Source organism: Narcine bancroftii, chromosome 1 (genome assembly GCF_036971445.1).
Source record: "Narcine bancroftii isolate sNarBan1 chromosome 1, sNarBan1.hap1, whole genome shotgun sequence".
Classification (NCBI taxonomy): Eukaryota; Metazoa; Chordata; class Chondrichthyes; order Torpediniformes; family Narcinidae; genus Narcine; species Narcine bancroftii.
The window spans coordinates 40,613,179-40,634,965 of NC_091469.1; the positions used below are offsets into that span (position 1 = coordinate 40,613,179).

Genomic DNA, 21,787 nt, shown 5'->3' on the forward strand with positions numbered 1-21,787 from the left:
TGATTTGAAAAAATCATGATCTATGGTTAGAATTGGAGATTTGCAGCTGTAATATTGGTCACAATCTAGAAAATGTTGGCTAGGCCAATACTTACTTGAACTAGTGACACAGGACTTGGTGTTGCCAGAGAAAACTGCAAGTTTTGGTTTATTCTTTATTCCCTCACTCCATGTAAATAGTGGCCTGCGTCCCAATCCAAATGCTTGAAGTCTATTGGCTGCTAAGATCGCAATAACAATTTTTCTGAAAACTTGAATCAATCCTCTTTGAGGTTTCTTCCTTTTCTGTGATTTGTCAGGATTCCCTTCCAGGGAAAGAACCTGGACAACAGTCCGGATTTCATTTTTGAAATAGTCACATGTGCTCACTTGTTCTTTAAGGAAGTCTTTCTGCACAGACAATTCACAGGATCGACTGTATAATGGGTACAATGCACCTGCCATCAGAGCACAAGCTGCCAGTAAAGCAACATGCTCCTTTTGTTTCTGAGACAATAGTTTCTTTGTAAGTGATAATTCAAGTGTCAACTGGTTATTGACCTTTGCCAGGCTGGAAGCATTTTCTTTGGCCTCTTCTGCTCCAAGATGACATGACTGAAAAATAATGAAAAAAGTCAGTAGTGAATTTTGGAACATAAAATAGTACAGCAAAGGTATAGGCCCTTCATCCCATGTCCCTGCGCCAAACATGGTGCCCAAGTTGAGCTAAAATTCTACTGCTTGCGTGTGATAGATATCCCTCTATTTCCCGTATATTTGTGTGTCTATATAAAAGCTTCTTCAATTGACTATCATATCTTCTTCTACCACTACTTCTGGCATTCTGTTCCAGACATTGTTTAAAAAAAAATACCCCACACATCTCCTTTAAAAGATACCCCTATCATCTTAAACACATGAACTCAAGGATGTGGTACTTTTACCCTATCAATATCTCTTGTAATTTTGTAAACTTCTATCAGGTCTCACTTCAGCCTCCTACGTTCCAGAGAAAACAACCTGTCTGTCAAATCTCCCCTTGCAGCTCATACACTCTAATCCAGGCAACACCCTACTTAATCTGCTTCAAATCTGGTTAATGTTCAAGGATTCAATAAACAGCCTTAGTGAATACACCATTGGCACTGCCTTCATCAGTAACTGTGTAAAAGGCTACGTGACCAAGAAGAGAATAAAAATATTCCCCAATCAGAAACTATGGATGAACCTGGAAATCGGGTCACTGTTAAGGCCAGGTTGAATGTATTTGAGTCCGGAAATATGGGCCTCTATAATACATCTAAGCAGGATTTCCACAAGGAAAGCAAAGAGACAATACCACACAAAGTTCACATCCCAAGAGAATGCTGGACGAAAACTATAGTAGGGAATGCATGCGATTAGTGAACAAAGCAAAGCACTTCAAGCAGAGCCAGTACAAAAGATGGCATCCACATGAACCACCACAAGCAATATTGCACCCTTGGTGAACCCATGGAAAGTGACTGGCCCAGACAGAGTTCTGGTATGTGTCCCGTGAGCTGTGCAAATCACTTGGTGAATATATTCAGACACATTTAAGAAGGCTCCTATCAAACTAGGACTGAAGAAAAGAAAGGCCTTAAATAACTACCAACAGGTTATTTTGACATGCTTTGAGAACTTGGCCATGGCTCAATTTCACTCAAGCCAACCAGCTTGTCTTGACACTCTTTAAATGACCTACCAGCCATTCAGATCCACGGCAGATGCCATCTCGCTCCCCAGAGAACTCCTAGACACCAAGGACACCTATCACCCATGATAGATGACTGTTCATAAACTACAACTCCGCCTTCAATTCAATAGTCTCCTACAAACTCATTCCCAAACTTCAAGATCCCAGTCTCAGCACCACCCTCTGCAAATGGATCCTTGATCTTCTATCAAATAGACTGCAATCAGTGACAACGGATAACAACATTTCCTCCTCAATTACTCAACACTCGTGTTACCTAAAGGTGTGTACTTTGTCCCCTCTGCACCTACAATTGTGCAGCTCAATGCTGTTCCAACTCCATCTTCCAATTTGCTAATGACACCGCATTTGTGGGCTGGGTATTAAATAATGGCAAGATGGAATACAGAAATGAGATTGAAAGTCTAGAGCCTTGGTGCCAAAGTAACAACCTCTTTCTCAACATCAAATAAGATGAAAGATATTGTAGATTACTTCAGCAAAACAGGGCAGAGTTCATACTTCTGTCTATGCTAAGAGTTCTGAAGCCACAGGTATAGATAGTTACAAATTCTAAGGAATATCTCTAGTGATCTGACCTTGGACAAATGCACTGATGTGACAATCAAGAAAGTACAACACAACCTCTACTTTCTCAGATGACTAAGGAAGTTCTACATGCCTCCCCTTTTGTCCCTCAGCAAGTTCTACAGGTGCACTAACGAAAGCATACTTGCTGATTGCATTACAGCATGATATAGGAGCTCTTCTGCTCAAGATTGAAAGCTACAGAAGGTAGTGAATGTAATTCAGAACATTATGCCAACTTCCCTGCCTTCAATGGACTCCCATCTACATGTCCTACTGCATATGAAAACAGTCAACATACTTTCTTCTCCGATTGAGGAGATGACTTAAGAGTATGCTTAAAGACAGTTTATTCCACATACCTCTCTTCTGTACCCTTTCCAAAGATTCCCCATCCTTCCTGTAATAGGGCAACCAGATCTACACACAGTACTCCCAAGTGCTGCCTAATTAAAATTCAATAAAATTGCAATACAGCTTCCTTACTCTCACACTTTATACAAACCCCCAGCCCCCTCCCCCAATGAAGGCCACATATCTTCTTTACTACTTAATCTACTTGCATGGCCATTTTCTTTTTTTTTTTTTTTAATTTTTTTATTTTTCACACCATAAATCACATTAGCCATGATATACACTATTTCTTTTCACACATATACCGTGACTTTTTCTCCCCCCCCCCCCCTTTCCTCCCAAACCACCCCCCCACCCCCCCCCCTCATCCATTTTAGGTATACAATCTAGGTTGCATTAAGCCAGTCAGACAATGTTGTCATTCAACAAAATTACACCAGAAATTCTACTGAGTCCATTCTTTTCTTTCCTTCTCCTTCCATCAACTTAGGTAATGTTTGTCCCCGGTAGGTTTTCGCTATTGTATTTAATGTAAGGCTCCTATACTTGTTCGAATATTTCAATATTATTTCTTAACCAATATGTTATTTTTTCTAATGGAATACATTTATTCATTTAAATTTGGTAGTTTCTTCCTTTTAATTTGGTTATGTATTCCATTAATATTTAAAGACATATAGTTCAGCGTAGCCCTTTTATATTTTGTTTATCTTCTCTTTCCGTTTTTCCATCATTACCTTTCCTCCTTTTCCATTTCTGTTTTCTTATTTTCAACTCTTTATAAGACAACATACCTACAACATCTAACATTTTCCTTATTCTCCTATTTCTATCTTATTTATCCCCAATCTCCCCTTCACCTCCTGAGTTGTCCTTTATCCCTTGTCGGACAACCACATCTCCCCTCTCCATTTGGATTTGCGAATCCACTCGCAAGCGTCAACTGATTTTGCAGTGACCGCTATTTCCCCCCACCCCGCCTCCCCCAGAAAAGATTTCACTTTTCATATGTCACAAAGGTCCCTCTTTTAATTCCCTCCTTATTCTCTCTATTCCATTACCTTCCCTTATTAATTCTTGTCTATACTATCTATATTTTCCTCTAAGTACAGATACATTCATGTATGCTCATTGTCTCTATTCACTCTTATACCTCTTTACCTGCATACATATCAATCGTGATCATTTTTACTCTCATTACCCGTCTTCATCCCTCAGTCTATTTTTGTCTTTACCCACATACATATCAGTCGTGATAATTTTAACTCTCATTACCCGTCTTCCTCCCTCAGTCTATTTTTGTAATTGTTCTGCAAATTTTCGTGCTTCTTCTGGATCCGAGAATAGTCTGTTTTGTTGTCCTGGAATAAATATTTTCAATACCGCTGGATGCTTTAGTATAAATTTATACCCTTTCTTCCATAAAATCGCCTTTGCTGTATTGAACTCTTTTCTCTTCTTTAGGAGTTCAAAACTTATATCTGGATAAATGAAGATTTTTTGCCCTTTATACTCCAGTGGTTTGTTGCCCTCTCTTACTTTTTCCATTGTCTTCTCCAGTACCTTTTCTCTTGTAGTATATCTTAGGAATTTTACTACAATAGATCTTGGTTTTTGTTGTGGTTGTGGTTTAGAGGCCAATACTCTATGTGCCCTTTCTATTTCCATTTCATGCTGTAGTTCTGGACATCCTAGGGTCTTAGGGATCCACTCTTTTATAAACTCCCTCATATTCTTGCCTTCTTCATCTTCCTTAAGGCCCACTATCTTTATGGTTTTCCATTGTATCTATTTTTTGAGCTAGTAGTTCTTGTGTCTCTTTAGTTTTTTTATTAGATTTCTCCAATTTCTTTTTTAAGTCTTCTACCTCCATTTCTGCTGCTACTGCCCGCTCTTCCATCTTGTCCATTTTTTTTCCCATTTCTGTTAAGGTCATCTCCATTTTAATTATTTTCTCCTCTGTGTTGTTTATTCTTTTTCTTAAATCCTTAAATTCCTGTGTTTGCCATTCTTTAAATGACTCCATGTATCCTTTAATAAGAGCAAGTATATCCTTTACCTTGCCTATCTTTTCTTCTTCTATTTCACCATACTCTTCCTCTTCTTCTTCCTCTGGGTTGACCATCTGTTGTTTCTTTGTTGCCCCTTCCTCCTCTTCTATCTTGTTTCTATTGTCTTCTGTGGTCTCTTCTTGCTGCAGGTGTTCTGCAGCTGTCGTTGCCGGCTGTGGAGATCGACTCCCCAGCTGGTCCCCCCTCCCGTCGGTGTGTTTTTTTTCATTCGCATCGCGCATGCGCGAAGTTTCGCGCATGCGCGGTTGCGCACTTTTGCTCGGCTCTGCGAGCCATTTTTGTAGTCCATTATTTACCGACCTGAGGGAGCGGGTTTCTCTCTCCGCAGCGGGCCTCTTCGGACAGGTAAGGCCTTCACCTCTTTCCTCCTTTGTCTTCTCTTCCTCTCTTCTTACCGTTGCTTTCGACTTTTCTTTTTTTGTCGCCATCTTCTTTCCACCTTTATACTCACTTTTCTGTAACTTTTATTTCTGTGCCTTTGTGTTTTCTCTTGTTTTTCCCGACTTTTCTGGAGAGGGCTGGAGTTCACCGTCCGGCCACTACTCCATCGCGTGACTCCTCCCTTGCATGGCCATTTTCAAGGATCTATGGACCTGAACCCAACCCCCACCCCTCAGATCCCACTGTACATAAAAACTATACATTTACTGTTTCTTTAATTACAAAGTGAAAGAAAAGGAGGTGGGGGGGGGGGTGTAGATGTATAGCATGTCCAATGTACAATTTCTGCATTGAAGTAAATGAGAACAGAAAGTGGTGGACATTCTCAGGTAATTATTTTTGCCTTGGTAAATCAGGAGAATAGTTTAATTATTGTGGGTTATCCACAATACATGTAATGTTTTTGATGTGTTGATACCTCTCTGATACCTTGTCGCTAATCAGGCCAGTATTTAATAACCTTACTTATTTGCCCTGAGAAAGTTGAATCTTTGCAGTTCTTATGGTAAAAAAAAAATCACATACCAATGAGAAGGAAATTTCAGAATTCTGACCCACTGACAACTGAAAAATTACAATTTTCAGTCAGGATATAGAATAGAGATGATATGTAGGCAGGGTCCCAGAGGCCTGGAAGGAAAAGGGAAGTAAACAAACAGGTACAGTCATACCGTGTCTCCACTGTACCTACTGCTCATCCTTCTAAGCAGTAGAGTTCCCTTCAGAAGAAAGCTCAGCATATTGTTCCAAGGCTTTTAACAGATGGTGTGGCAGTGTTTTGGATGACGAATTGGATGCCAAATGTTGTATATGCTTCCTATCATTTACAAGAATTGTATATTTTAAAGGCACGATGCACAGGAGCATTGATGTACAAGGTGATCTTGGGGTACAACTCCATAGCTCTCCAAGAGTAGCAACACAAGAGGATAGTGGAGTAAAGAAAGCGTAAAGAACCTTGCCTTTGTCTGACAGGACTCTTGAGTATAAAAGTTGGCAAGTCATGCTGTAGTGGTATAAAACTTCGATTATGCCACACTTGAAGTACTTAAGTACTGCCATGAAGTTTTCCATGATCTAGTTCACACCTTCAACCCATCATGCCAAAAGCTTCTGTTCCTTAAAATATTGAGCTGTCAGTCCTAGCAACCTCTTAATAATGTTTCAGCAATAACTGTAGCATCACAATCCCATGTGCTTGTCCATTCTCTAAGTTAATCTGCCATTCCTATCAGGCTTCTTTCATTAAAATAAATGTAGTTTAGCATATCAGATTTTCCTTCCTTTCGCCTACCCTCCCTGCCAACGGTCCTTAATTTCTATACTTGCCTCAACTTTCCCATTTTCCACAGGACTACTTTGGGTCCCACTTCCTGCCATGCTACCTTAAATCCATTAGCTTTTGCAAACTTCCCCCTCCCGCAAAGGATATTGGTCCTAATCCAGTTCAGGTGCAACTAGTCCCTCTTGTACATATCTCCTTTGCCCCAGAAAAGACTCCAATGGTCCAGGAATCTTCCATGCTGCTCCAGCTCCTCAGGGTTTGTCAGGGAAAGTTTATTGTGTGAGGCAAGTTGCCTGGAACCCACTGCCAAGAGAGCTGATACTAGGATTTAAGAAGCATTTAGACAGTCATGTAAAGAGGCAGGCACTAGAAGGATATGGACAATGTTCAGATGGGATTAATTAGTTCGGTATCATAGACAGCATGGATCTGGTGGCCCTAAGGACCTATTCCTGCGCTGATGAACAGTGTCCTTTATAATGTTTGGGTCAAAGACATTTTTACCTTTATTTGCCCCTGTGCTCCACAATTTTAAATTTATAATCAAACAATTCAAGGTTAATTTAAAGTGCACATTACAGATTTTATTCAAAGTTATTTGTATACATTTTGGTTTGACCATGTCAAAATTACAGCACTTTTTATACATAGTTCCCTCATTTCAGGGAACCATAATGTTTGGGACAATTGGCTTCACAGGTGTTTGTGAGTACTCATGTATATTTAATTGCTTCATGGGTGCAGGTATAAGAAAGCTAGGCTTGGTTCTAAGCTTTTGATCACCTTTGGAGTCTGTAGTTGCCATTTTTCAACACAAGGACCAGAATTGTGCCAATGAAAGTCAACGAAGCCATTATGAGGTTGAGAAACAAGAATAAAACATAAAGAGTCCTCACCCAAACCTTAGGATTACCAAAATCGTATGTTTTGAACAGCATTAAGAAGAAAGAGCATACTGGTAAGCTCAGTAATTGCTAAAGGACTGGTATCCAAGAAAGACATCCATTGCTGATGACAGAAAAATTCTCATCATAATGAAGAAAAATTCCCAAATGCCGGTTCCACAGATCAGAAGCACTCTTCAGGAGACAGGTGTGGAAATGTCAATGACTACCATCCTCCGAGGATTTCACCAACAGAAATACAGAGACTACACTGCAAGATGCCAACAACTAGTTAGTCACAGTAAGGATGGCCAGATTACAGTTTGCCAATAAGTATTTAAAAGAGCCTTCAAATTCTGGAACTATGGTCTTGTGGACAGATGACACCAAGATGAACCTGTGTCAGATTAATGGCAAGAGAAAAGTGTGGTAGAATAAAGGAACTGTCCAAGATACAAAAAAAAACCCACCTTTGCCATGGTTTGCATCTTGCAATGTAGCCTCTATATTTCATCTAACAAAAGTGGTCATTGGCACATCTACACCTGAAGAACGTTTCTGATCTGTCCGATATAAGTTTGGGGATTTTTCTTCATTATGATGAGAATTCTTCTGTCATAAGCAGTGGCGGTATTCCTTGGAATACACTTCCTTATTAATGATGTTCCAAACAGTTGATTGCGGTCATCCTAAGGTTTGTGCAATGTTTCTTACTGCCTTATTCTTGGTTTTTCAGCCTCAGTGGCTCTTTGACTTTCATTGGCATAACTCTGGTCCTCATGTTGGAAAAATGGCAACTCCATACACTTAAGGTAAGCAAAGGCTTTGAAACAAGCCTATCTCTCGTAGAACTGCACCAATGAAGCAATTAAACATACCCGAGTAATCACAAAAATCTATGAAGCCAAATGTCCCAAACATTACGGTGCCCTGAAATGAGGGGTCTATGAATAAAAAGTGCTATAATTTCTACATGTTCAAATCAAAATGTATACAAATAAACTTGAATAAAATCTAGAATGCGCACTTTAATTAAACGTAAATTTTCTTTTTACAAATTTAAAACTGTGGAGTACAGGGGTAAATTAAAGAAAAGTGTCTTTGTCCCAAATATTATGGAGGTACTGCATTTTTTTTTAAAGAGTAGGGAGGGAGGGCCAATGTGGACTATTGAATTTAAAATGAGGAACAAATAAATGGCTTGAGGAATTAAACAAATAATTGTCTGACTTCAGGGACACAGAAACAAAAAAACACACTTCAGAAATACCAGTGAACGAAAGGACCAGTGGAAGTGGGGGACAAAGGAAATTTGTATGACAAAAACATATAACTTGATATTAATAAGCTTGATGGTAAATCCCAAAGGACCTTATAATCTGCAACCCAGAGGGTTTTCAAGGGATGGCTATGGAGATCAGACATGATCCAGTGATCATTCAAAACTATAAATTTTGGAATAGTTCCAGTAGATTGTAGAATTGCAAATCTGACTCCACTATTTAAGAATGAAGGAGGGGAGTGAACCAGGAATGACCAACCTGTCAGCCAAAAATCAATAGGAGGAAAAATGCAGGGATCTTTAAGAAGTCAGATTAAGAATTTTTTTTTAAATGACTGAACAGATTCAACATGGATTTATGAATGGGAACTGTTTGACCACTCCAATGGCATCATTCAGAATGTGATTATCAGAGCAGATACAAGGGAATGAGCCAGTCTGATATACTTGAACTTGATGAAGATAAGGGGTTATGGTGAACAGATATAGAGCACATAAAAGTTGGTTAAGCAGGGAACAAAGAATTGGAAGAAATGGAAAATTGCATGCAAAGGGAATTTATGATTAGCCCTACCATTCATAAGCAATGATTTGACGGAGAGGACTAAATACAGTTTTCAATGTTTGCTTATGACACAAAACTAAGTGGGAATCAGTAATGAGGACACAGACAAGTAAGCAAGTGGGGAGACAACATGAGGGATGGGAGTATTATGTAGAGAAAAGTCAGATTTTACACTTTCAAAAAAAAAAAGTAGAAATGTTGAGTGTCCTAACTGGCGAGAGAGTGAGAATCAGGCATTCTTATACAAAAGTCAGTAAAAAGCTAATATGCAGCTGCTGCATGCAATTAGAAAAGCAAATATAATGGAGACAGGTACTTGATGGTCAAAGGACCTGATTCGGTGCTGTACAATTCTGGACCCTATGACAAATCGCACATCAATTTTTAATGCTAGAGGTTTTGACTTTGAGAATAAAGAATTCTCTCTACAAGGCCGTACTATAAGTCTCATAGAAAGGCCTTGCTGAGATCAAAACCTGTTTATAATTATATAATCCTGATGCCAAAAGGGAGAAAATTTATTATAAAGGAAGTGCTGCAAAGTTTAAACTAGTTCCTGAGAAGGCAGGAATATCATACAAAGAGAGATCAAGTCAGCCAGGTTTTCATAACCATGAGAAGAGATCTAATTGAAACATAAAATCCTTAGAGGGTTAAGAAGGTAAATGTGGGGATAATAGTTCTCCTGGTTGGGGATTCTCAAACTAGGAGTTCAGACTCAAAACAAGAGATAGGTCATTTGGAACAGAATTGAAATTCAGGACAGTATTGAGTTGAAAAGGCAGCACAATGACAGAGCCACTGCACTGCCTCATACAGTCAGAGACTAGGGTACTGTCTGTGTGGAGTTAGCACACTGTCCCTTTAACTGCATGACTTTCCCTGGTACTCCAATTTCACCCTAAATCCCAAGGACATGCTGGTTGCCAAGATTCCGATGTGAAGTGTAGTGTTTAAGTAACTGGCAGAATCAGGGGACAATTAAAGAGAAAGATAAAAACAATAAAGAAAAGGATTAAGTGTAAAAATGACAGTTGATGGTCGATGTGGATCAAAGGGCAGAAGGGCCTGTTTGCATGTCGTATTTCTATGAAATTTCTTCACTTGGAGGGTGGTGATTCTTTGGAAATGTCTACCTGGAGAGCTGTAGAGTTCAGCTATTGAGTTCATTCAAAACAGAAGTTACGAAAGAATCAGAGACATGGTGCAGGATGAGGAAATGGCCAAGGGCCAAATAGTCTTTTCCTGCTCCTATTACTTATGTTCTTGTGTTCCATCTCCTAGTTCAGTAGCATGATTGCAGCTATTACAATCATAGACCAAGTTTTATTAGAGCTGGAAGAAACTGGATGAGCCCTTATATCTGCAAACAACCATCCCCTTAGTTTTTGTCAATCAAGAAAATAAGTTGCTTAATTGGAACTTTCCACTATTTGTCCTTCAACACTGATTTCTACCAACTCCAGACTAATGGTGCTGAATGTGGATCTGATCATTTGGCAGAGAAAAAGTATAAATAGTATAGAATTTGAGAGTGAGAGGCAACTTTGTTTCAGAGAATAATAAAATGAGTTAGGAATTTGGCTAATTTTGATCTTGTGTGTGATTGTGATGTCTACAAACAAATTGAAAGCATCTAAAGCAGCTGTTCCTCATCTACACAATAATTGTCAATTCAGTTATATGTAGTACCTGTGCCCTTGAATGAACCTCTCCAAGGAGTCCAGAATAATGCTGTTCCATTTGATTTTTCTGTTTTTGCCAGCTAGCCTCTCTTTCCTTCATTTGCTCAGTTAGTTTGCTGAAGGTAGTTTCTTGGCTTTGCTGCAACTGCTGTATCGTTTCTTCCTTATTCTGACAAGTACGCTCCAAATAGGACACCTGAAAATTCAAAAATTAAGTTTGTGTTTAAAGAATGGGTTAAAAATGTGAACAGTAAAATGCAGAAATATCGTACTTTGATTCTAATCCATAAACTTACTTGAATTAAATATGCATTACATGTAAATTTGATTAACTGTATTTTCATGCTGCGTAATTAAATTCCCCAAACTATCATATCTGAACATGTGTTAACCATTAGAAATGAAAATTCTAACCACTTTTGAAATAAATAAAAGATTCTAAAGGCAAATAAATAATATATTTATTTTATATCTGCTTTCAAAATTAATAGTTTCAAGAATATTAATTAATTACTGTGCACTGTAATATTCTAAGCATTACAATTTAAAGAATTTATAATACAGGATTTAAATAAAGTGATCCACCAGCTAATTTAATGAGCATAACTTGTCTTGTGAATGTCTTGAAGTTATTTCTCTGCAGTTTAATGCTTACATTTAAAATAACTTTAAAAGGTAATACATTTGCAGAGAACAATTGCAATTGTGTATTCTGCATAAAAAGCACAAAACTGGATATTTCTGGAAGGTCAATCAATGGCAAACTCATTTAAATATGTCGGCCAAGATGATAAAACTAATCTTTTCAAGAAAATACTATTTAACAAACAAATCTCAGAAAAACACACATTAAAATCTTCAACATGCAGGAATGTGATTTTTCAATGAAGTAACTGAATTATACAAAAAAGTCCACACAAAAATAACTGGATTGAAACATCTTGTGGAAAAAGCAAAGCATAAAAGGCCTGAACTTCATCTCCACTTTCATATGATCAATGACAGATAAAAGCATTGGAATTGACAACAATGCATAAAGGTGTTACTGCACCGTGCATGAAATATCCAACACTTATAAAGGCAAATATAACACATCATAAAATGGTTTGTCTAAATTATAATTACAAGTGAGCAGACCTGTTGTGAAATGGAGACGAGGCAGTGAGACTTTTTTTTTAAATACTGTGCTTTCTAGAATTGTACCAAGTTTGCAACAGTCAGATAATGGATTATGGCAAGCTATGGGACTGTTCATTGGAAATGTAAACAATCATTAACTCAACAGTCCAACATGTGAATCACAAAACAGTATCAATTCACATGACCAAGCCGGATAGATTACCATTATAGAGCAGGAAAGTGGCCTGGCAAAATAATCATGGTACTTGGAAAATATCATCTACTTTTGCATTTTAATTCTACAAAAATTAATGACTGAATTTTTCTTTCATTTCATTCAGACAAGTAACCAGGCCTTCAACAAAGCAACGATAATTTCACAAAAAAATTAAGTGAAAATGTTTCCTAAGTAACCAATGAAAAGTTGTGGAGATACAAGACTACAGATATTGAAATCCTGAGCAAAAAATAAAAATCTGCAAGAGGAACTCAGCAGGTCAAGCAGCATCAGAGGAGTAAAAAAGAATTGCTGATACTCTATGTCAAAATCCTTCACAACTGATCATGGAGAGAAAATGGGTGGTTATCAGGGGACAAATCTGTAGCTTACATTAATACTATTAGTCATAGAATCTCTACATAGATTTTCCCAAATTTGTAATATATTGTAATATTCCCATCCCTGCCTAGACATATACAATCCTAATTTAAGAGTTCCTACTTGCAATAATATATCAAATAAATATTTTTTCAAACCTAATAGAGTAAAATTATTAATCTTTCTCTCTAGGATGAATTTTTCTCCATATATAAAATTCAATTTCTCATCAGCTTTCGTTCTTGTCGATACTCGAGTAGATCTATCTCACAAAGGATCTAAAGAAAAATTAAATCTCCTCCAATTAAAATATTTTTATGTGCCTCTTCTAAATTTAATAAAGTATCTTGAATAAATGTCTCATCATCAATATTTGGAGCATACAAATTCATAAATGTCCACATTTCTGAAAAATTTTGATAATGTTTATTTACAACCTGCAGGGTCTGCAATAATATTTTGAACCTTAATAGGAAGATTTTTTTTAAATCAAAATTGCTACCTCTCTTTTTAATTTCAAATCTTTTTCAGTTAAATGTGTTTCTTGTTAAAAAAAGATATATCTACTCCCAATTTTTAATATATGTTAACACTTTTTCTCTTTATTGACCCATTTAACCCAGTAACATTAAAATTTACAAACTTAATTACTTTACTCATCAAACCAAATATGAATTAATCCCTCTCCCTCACTCTGTCCCACAGACCTCCTCACAATCCAACAAAAAGAATCTATGCATCTGAACACACCTCCTCCAGCAATCCAAAGACAGAAAAAGAAAAGCAATAAAATACAAAGATACGTAACTCTATTTATAACAATACAAAGAAAACCCCTCCCAACAAGTCTTGTCTAAAACATCACTAATTCCCTCCATTTTACGGGTTGTGACCAAAGTAACAAACACACACATAATCCAGCAAAAACCAATGCCTCCCACTCCTCCCAATTCCCTTGGTATATTCAATACATAAGCTTTAATCACTTAATTCAATTGATTAATATAAAGGAAGACATAAATCACCAAATTCTTCTATCCAATTTATAAAATAAAGATAAAAGAAAAAAGAACTAATTCATTGCATCAGGTCCGTAGTAATTAAGGGTTGAGCTTGAGGAAGACTCCAAACATATTCTTCCACTTGAGTAAAGTTTTAAAAAAATATATATCCTGTTCTCCTGGAACAAAGATCTTCAAAGTAGCTTGGTATCAAAGAATAAACTTGTAACCTTTTTCATATAACATCATCTTAGCAGGATTAAATTCTTTCCTTCGCTTCAACAAATTCTCAGTGAAATCAGGGTAAAGCAAGATCCTATCCCTTTTCCATAACAAAGGACCTTGTTGTTCCTTCACTCTCTTCACAGCCAAATTCAAAACTTTCTCTATCTTGATAACGCAGAAACTTTATTAATATGAATTGTGGCTTCTGATTTAGAGAGGGTTTGGGTCTCAGGGCCCTATGAGCTCTCTCAATTTCAATCTTATTTTCAAAATGATCTTCTCCAAATATTTTAGGAATCCAATCTTTAATATGGTCCTCCTTTCCCTTCTGACAGACCCACTATTTCACTATTATTTCTTCTGCTAAAATTCTCCAAGATATTCTTTATCAGAAAGTGTTTCGTTCACTGTAATTAAACCAGTAGTTGTATCTGACACATTAGTCACCCTGTCTTCAACATCCTGCATTTTAGTAATTGTTCCTTCCATTTTCTCTCATTTATTCTTCATTTTATTTACTACATCCAATATTTTATCAGTTTCTTCTTTCATCTCCTCATTTCCTTCATTTTCCCTTTCATTACTTTAAATTATTCCATTAACATTATGGATAAGTTCCTCTTTTTTAAATACAAGATCCAAATTTAATTTCCTCTTCCTCCTCTTCTTCTATCCCTTCTTCCTCATCCTCACCTAAAGAACCTCCTCTTGAACTCAATTCTTCCTCCTCCTGTGGAGAAGTCAAAGTCCCCGACTTTTCTCCAAGGGACTGCTGCACTCACAGTAGTGTTTTGGATTTTGATACATCGTGTATGTGGGGTTCACTCATGGGTTCTCCACTGATGCTATCTCTCTGCACTGGTGGTGGGGAATCGCCAACAGAAGTCCCCTCCAACAGCTCACCAGGTCAAGAGGCAGAACAAAGTCCAGTGCCCTGCTTTGTCGTCTAGGTAGAGCCAAGTTCTTTTCTCTTCATTTCTTCTTGTCAGGATCGTGATGTATGATTTTTTTTCTTAATTAGGAGCCAATTATGAACATTCCATCATAAAATTGTCAGATCTAAATACATAACAACATTCAGAATTGTTTTCAAAATGAACAGAGCTTAGAGATTTCACTCATCCTTCAGATGCATTTTCATGCCTTCAGAAAGGGCACCTTCTAATTAATATATGTAAATTATTAAATAGGAATTATTTTTGAAATAAAAGTAATTTGTTTTTTGTTTAAATCATGATGTGATGCAGTTAAGTTTCACTTGGTCAGATGCAATAACTTGAAACCTCAGCATTACCTTTTCATTAGCCTTGAAGAGATCTGAAAGGAGGGCATCAACATTTTCTTGCAGAATAGAGCACAGCTCCTGCCAGGAGAATTTTGACAGCATGTTATCTGGTTGCTTCATGACTACACAGCCTGCTGTTAGTCGCTGGTACAAATTGTGAAGGAAGGTCAGTTTTTCCTGTGAGAAAAATATCACTTTTACTACAGTAGAAGTCCAAGAACACAGCAAACAGCAGTTTAAAAAAAATCGTACAATTAAAATATTAAATTAAGTACAACTATAATAGAGGACAGCAGAATCTAATGACCAAACATGGATGTTGTGCAACACTAAACATCTTGGCAGCAAGATTTCTCAACAACTTAGGTTTCAAGAGGGAGTGTTGTACCCAGTGTTACTGAAGCATATTCTGGAACTTCACTCATGCAAATATCTTTCCTAGGGCAACAAATCACACTAGTTATGTGGGCACAACCAGAATTCAGATAAAATAGAAAACATTGAAAAATGTTCAAAAATATACCAGGAGTGGGCAATTGGGTTCAAATGGCTTGTGGGCCGAAAGGGCCTGTTACCATGCTGTATGTCTACATTTTAAACATTAAAGCACATAGTTGATACAGTATTTCTTTAATCAAGATGGTAGCATTATTGCAACTGTTATAACAGCAGTGTTGCCAACAGAGCAGAAACAAGAGCAAGGGAGCAGAGATGTAGTCTTCCAGCACTCTGACACAGGATCCAACTACCCATATCCAATGGTCTTTTGCAGGTTTAATATGCCTTTTAAATGGAGCCAGCAGCATGTTTCACATCCAAAATCCAATTTGGAGCCCAAGACAGTGGTACCTGCATTTCAACAACAGACTTCAATGCTTGTAGTGGACCAGTGTAGTGCACCTGAACAGGAGATAGCCCTCCTCCCCCTGCAAATGAGGAGAGCCTGGGAGAGCACCTTGCAGGGTAGAAAACCACAGCAATAGACCAGCATGGAGCTCGGCAACCTGTCTCACACTCGGCAATGGGCTGTTTGTGGCTGGCTTCCAGAAATGAGATGTTAGGAATGAGACTCGTAAGGGTGCCAATGGCAAGTAGAGGTCCCAAAGGGTACAAGGCACCGACAACTTCTAAAATAGTTTGGGAGTTAGAACCAGGGGCTAAAGAGGGTGAGGGTATGGGGGACATAGGAATTGGAGGAGGTGCCTGGTATTATAACACCTTTTGTGTGTTTTTAGAGGACCAAGAGCAATATTTTTTGTGTATTTTGTGTACATGACAATAAGTGGAATTTGGAATCTTAAAATGCAATCCATACATTAGAATTACTGTAATCAGTATTCTTGTAAAAGGTCATCAATCTGAAACTAATTCTGCTTCTCATTTCTTAAACACTGATGGACTTGCATTTATTTCCAGCATTTTCTGTTCATTTTTAAGATATTGCTGTTGGTTGCAATTCTTTAAGGTCACAGGATAATCAACTTTATTGCCAACTAGGAAAATCAGAAAACATCTAGTACTTTTGCCTCAAACATTCAAACCTTGCCTAACAGGTCAGCGCAGAGCTAGCAATATTTAATACAATACAGAGTGCGTGTAATGTTTCCCATGAGCAATGCTTTCCTGGCCACATGCTGACATCAGGAGCAAATGAAACAAGTGGCAAACCATAGAGAAAAATCATTGAGCCAAAAGGAATTCAAAACAACGAATAATGACAATCCAACATTGTGAATCATAGAATCAAAGAAATGTTCAGCACAGAAACAGGAACTTGTACTTCACCACACCTTTCCCCCATCCATCATGACCCACTATTCCCATTTGCCTGCATTAAGCCCATATCTATTTATGCATTTCCTATCCAAGTAACTTCCAAATGCTTTTAAATTTTGGAATTGATCTGCCTCCACCACCTCCTTGGCAGCTTATTCCAGATATTCATCATCCTGTATGGAAAAACTGATCTCTCAGATCTTCATTCATTTTTTTTCTCCCTCTCAAGTTAAATCTGTATCCTCTTGTTGTTATTTCCTCTACCATGGGAAAATGATTATAATGGCATATCCTATTTATGCCCCTCATAAATTTATAAACCTCATAAAGGTCAATTCACAGCCTCCTATGATCCAGTGAGAAGAATCCTAGCCTATCCAATTTCTCCTTTTGACTCCAGCCCTCCATTACAGCAACATGCCAGTTAATTTCTTATACACACTGTCTATTTTTACTGTTACCTTCCTGTAGCGTAGTGGCCAGAATTGTACACAATAAAGATTCCATGTACAGGATAATCAATATTTTGTCCAACTGCAACATGACATTTCAATTAATCTACTCAATGCTGCATCCTGTGAAAGCAGAATGCCTGAAAAACACAGAAATGCTGGAGAACTCAGCATTCATAGGAGAGAAAGATATCCAACTAACATTTTGAGGCTGAGTACTTCTTCAAGGTAAGTGTATAAACCAGGCAGGAACCTAATTAAAAGGCTGGAGAGAAGGAAAATAAGAGCATGGGGGGAAACACAGACCAACAAACAAAAAGTCAACATGGCTTTGGGAGGGGCAGGTCGTACCTTTCTAATATGATTGAGTTTTGAAGGTAAAGGTTCCATTATTGTCACATAATACTACATTTAGAATGTAACATACATGAAATTCTTTAACTTTTGTCTACCTTAAGGCAGACAGAGTTTCCACTTTGTCCAGAGCCCTTCATAGAAACCTATAGCACTTGGTGTTCCTTGGCTCCCCTCCAAGTACTGACCAGTCCTGAACCGGCTTATCTTCTGAGATTTCAGAAGTATTCAGGCTAATAGGTGCTGTTCAAAGCTATTAGTTGCTGTACTGCTTGCTTACAATGAGCAGTGTATGGAGAACAAATATCAGGAAGTTGTGTTGCAACTGTGTAAAACTTTGGTTAGGCTGCACTTGGAATACTATATGCATTTCTGGTCATCTGATTGCAATATGCATGTGGAAGCTTTGGAAATGTAAGCATTCCATACAACAGGCAGACAGGTTAGATGGAATCCCTTAAGGAGTACAAGGAATGTTTGAGCATAATGAAGAGGGAAATAAGGAGGACTCAAAGAGATGGCTTGATTTTTATAATTGAGATAAAACAAATGGAGAAATATTTAACAAAATATTAAGATCAAAAGGGACATGAGCAAAATAGGTCCGCTTAAGAATCTGGATGGGCAAGATTAAAATCTTTTCGGGGGGGGCTGGGTGGGGAAGAATAACAGTCACTGCGAAATCTGTTGACGCTTGCAAATGGGTTCGCAAATCCAAATGTAGAGGGGAGATGTGGTTGCCCGACAAGGGACAAAGGGCAACTCAGAGAGGGGAGGGACTATTGGGGTTAAAGGAATTTTAGATATGGGAATAGTGGAAATATTTTATGTTTTAGAAATGTTGTCTCACAATGTGTACAAAAAAAGAAAACAGAAATGGATAAGAAGGGAAGGTGGTGATGAGGAAACGGAAAGGAAAGATAAACAAAGTATGAAATGGCCATGTTGAACTATATGACTTTAAATATTAACGGAATACATAACCAAATCAAAAGGAAGAAGCTGTTAAATTTACTGAAGAAAGAAAAAATTGATATAGCATTCGTGCAAGAAACACATTTAACTGAAATGGAACACAAGAAATTAAAGAGAGATTGGATTGGACATGTAACAGCAGCATCATATAATTCAAAAGCCAGAGGAGTAGCTATATTAATTAATAAAAATGTACCAATCAAAATAGAAGAGGAAATAATAGATCCAGCAGGGAGGTATGTAATGATAAAATGTCAGATATATTCAGAATTTTGGAATTTACTCAATGTATACGCACCTAATGAAGAAGATCAAAAATTTATGCAAGATATCTTTTTGAAGATCGCAGATATACAAGGGAATATACCAATAGGAGGGGGTTTTAACCTTAATTTGGACTCAAACATGGATAAAACTGGAAAAAAAAACTAACAGAAAGAACAAAGTAATCAAATTTATAATTAAATCGATGCAGGATATGCAACTTTTGGATATATGGAGAAAACAACACCCAAAGGAAAAGGAATATTCATATTATTTGAGTAGACATAAAACATACTCAAGGATAGACCTATTCCTGTTATCAGCCCACATTCAAGGAAGAGTTAAGAAAACGGAATATAAAGCTAAATTGTTATCAGATCACTCACCCCTGTTATTGGCAATAGAGCTAGAGGACATCCCACCAAGAATGTATAGATGGAGATTTTATGCTACTTAAAAGACAGGATTTTAGAGAATTCATTGAGCGACAAATTAAAATGAACTTTGAAATAAATATGGAATCAATGAAAAATAAATTTATACTATGGGACGCAATGAAAGCATTCATCAGAGGACAGATAATAAGTTATGTAACTAAGATGAAGAAGGACTAACATCGAGAAATAGAACAGTTGGAAAGGGAAATAAATACAGAAAAAGAATTAGCAATAAAGGAAGATACAACTAAAAGAAAATTGACAGACAAGAAAATAAAATATGAAACACTACAAACATATAAGGTGGAGAAGAACATAATGAAGACAAAACAGAAATATTATGAGCTAGGAGAAAAAACGCACAAAATACTAGCGTAGCAGCTTAAGATAGAACAAACTAAAAGAACGGTATTGGCATCAAGGAAAAAGGACAAACAAATTACATATAAACTTCAGGGAATTCTACGAACAACTATATCAAACTGAAAACGAAGGGAAAGAAGACAAAATAGATGAATTTCTAACTAAAATTGAACTACCGAAATTACAAACAGAGGAGCACAATAAATTAATAAAACCATTTGAAATAGAAGAAATACAGGAGATATTAAAAAAACTACCAAACAATAAAACACCGGGAGAGGATGAACTCCCAATAGAATTCTATAAAACATTCAAAGACTTATTAATTCCTCCTCTCCTGGAAGTAATCAACCAGATTGAAAATACACAAAACATACCAGATTCATGCAAAACAGCAATAATTACAGTAATACCAAAGACGTGGAAAGATCCACTAACACCAGCATCGTATAGACCTATATCTCTACTTAACACAGATTATAAGACAAGAGCTAAACTATTAGCAAACAGATTGGCCGACTGTGTACCAAAAATAGTAAAACTAGACCAAACTGGATTTATTAAAAAAAGACGAACAACGGACAATATCTGTAAATTCATTAACTTAATCCATGCAGTACAAGGAAACAAAACTCCAACAGTAGCGGTTGCTTTAGACGCAGAGAAAGCCTTTGACAGAGTAGAATGGAATTATTTATTCAAAGTACTACAAAAATTCAGCCTACCAGAGAAATATATTAATTGGATTAAAGCATTATATAAGGAACCATTGGCGAAAGTGACAGTAAATGGATATATATCAAACCAATTTAAATTAAGCAGATCAACAAGGTAGGGATGTCCACTATCTCCCTCACTGTTCGTGTTAGCTATAGAACCACTGGCAGAACTGATAAGAACAGAAAATAAAATACGAGGGATAAAAATAAAAGAGAAGGAATATAAAATCAGTCTATTTGCAGATGACGTTATAATATACTTAACAGAACCAGAAATATCAATAAAAGAATTACATAAGAAATTGAAGGAATATGGAGAAGTACCGGGGTACAAGATCAACGCAAATAAAAGTGAAGCAATGCCAATGAATAATGCGGATTTCACAAAGTTTAAGGAAGAATCACCATTTAGATTGCAAACACAAGCAATTCGATACCTAGGTATACAACTAAATAATAATCTCGGCCATCTATATAAACTAAATTATCAGCCATTAATGAAAAAATTACAAGATGACTTAGAGCACTGGAAAGACTTACTACTAACACTGATAGGAAGGATAAACTGTATTAAAATGAACATCTTCCCAAGGATACAATACTATTTCAATCATTACCAATTCACCTAACAGAAAAATTCTTCAAGGAGCTAAAGAAAATAATAAGGAAATTCTTATGGAAAGGGGGAAAAACCAAGGATAGCATTAGATAAATTAACAGAATGGTACAAACAAGGAGGTTTACAACCACCAAACTTTAAGAATTATTATAGAGCAGCACAATTAAGATACCTATCAGATTTTTATCAAACAAGGGAAAAACCAGATTGGACCAGATTAGAGCTACATAAAATAGGGGAGAAGATACCTGAGCATATACTCTATAAATGGGATGGAAAAATTGGTGCAACGTAGGAATTCACCAGTATTGCACCATCTGCTCAACATATGGAAGAAGATTCACGTAGAAAGGAATAAAATAAATTATCAACTACCAAAATTAATATTGACACAAAATCAACTAATCCCTTTCACAATAAATAACCTTTCCTTCAGAGAATGGGAGAGAAATGGGATCAAAAGAATAGAAAATTGTTTTTCGGGAAATAAATTATTATCTTTTGAACAAATGAAGGACAAATATAATATAACTCACGATACAAGGTTTGCATACCACCAACTGAAAACCTACTTGAAGGACAAATTGGGAAACAGTTTGAGGTTACCAGAAGGAAGCAATTTTGAATATGTGATTACAGACACAATGATAATTTAAAAATTTATAACAAATATGTACATCAAACTGCAAGAAAAGGAGAACGAGGAAACAAACTGTAAACCTAAACAAAAATGAGAACAAGATCTAAA

The 21,787-nt window shown here is 36.9% G+C and overlaps 1 protein-coding gene across 7 annotated transcripts in view; it reads right to left on the minus strand.

The window, feature by feature from the left end:
• Positions 1-21,787, minus strand: part of ccdc171 (coiled-coil domain containing 171) — a 378,891-nt gene that overhangs the window by 234,740 nt on the left and 122,364 nt on the right. For all 7 annotated transcript variants that reach the window (XR_011353507.1, XM_069924483.1, XM_069924477.1 and 4 more), the window contains 3 exons: positions 15,090-15,257; positions 10,860-11,048; positions 96-594 (listed from right to left, as the gene is read on the minus strand). Coding sequence is in view for 6 of the 7 variants with exons in the window: in XM_069924483.1 (XP_069780584.1) it covers positions 96-594; positions 10,860-11,048; positions 15,090-15,257 (856 nt within the window). In the remaining variant the exon portion in view is untranslated. The remainder of the gene's footprint in view (positions 1-95; positions 595-10,859; positions 11,049-15,089; positions 15,258-21,787) is intronic.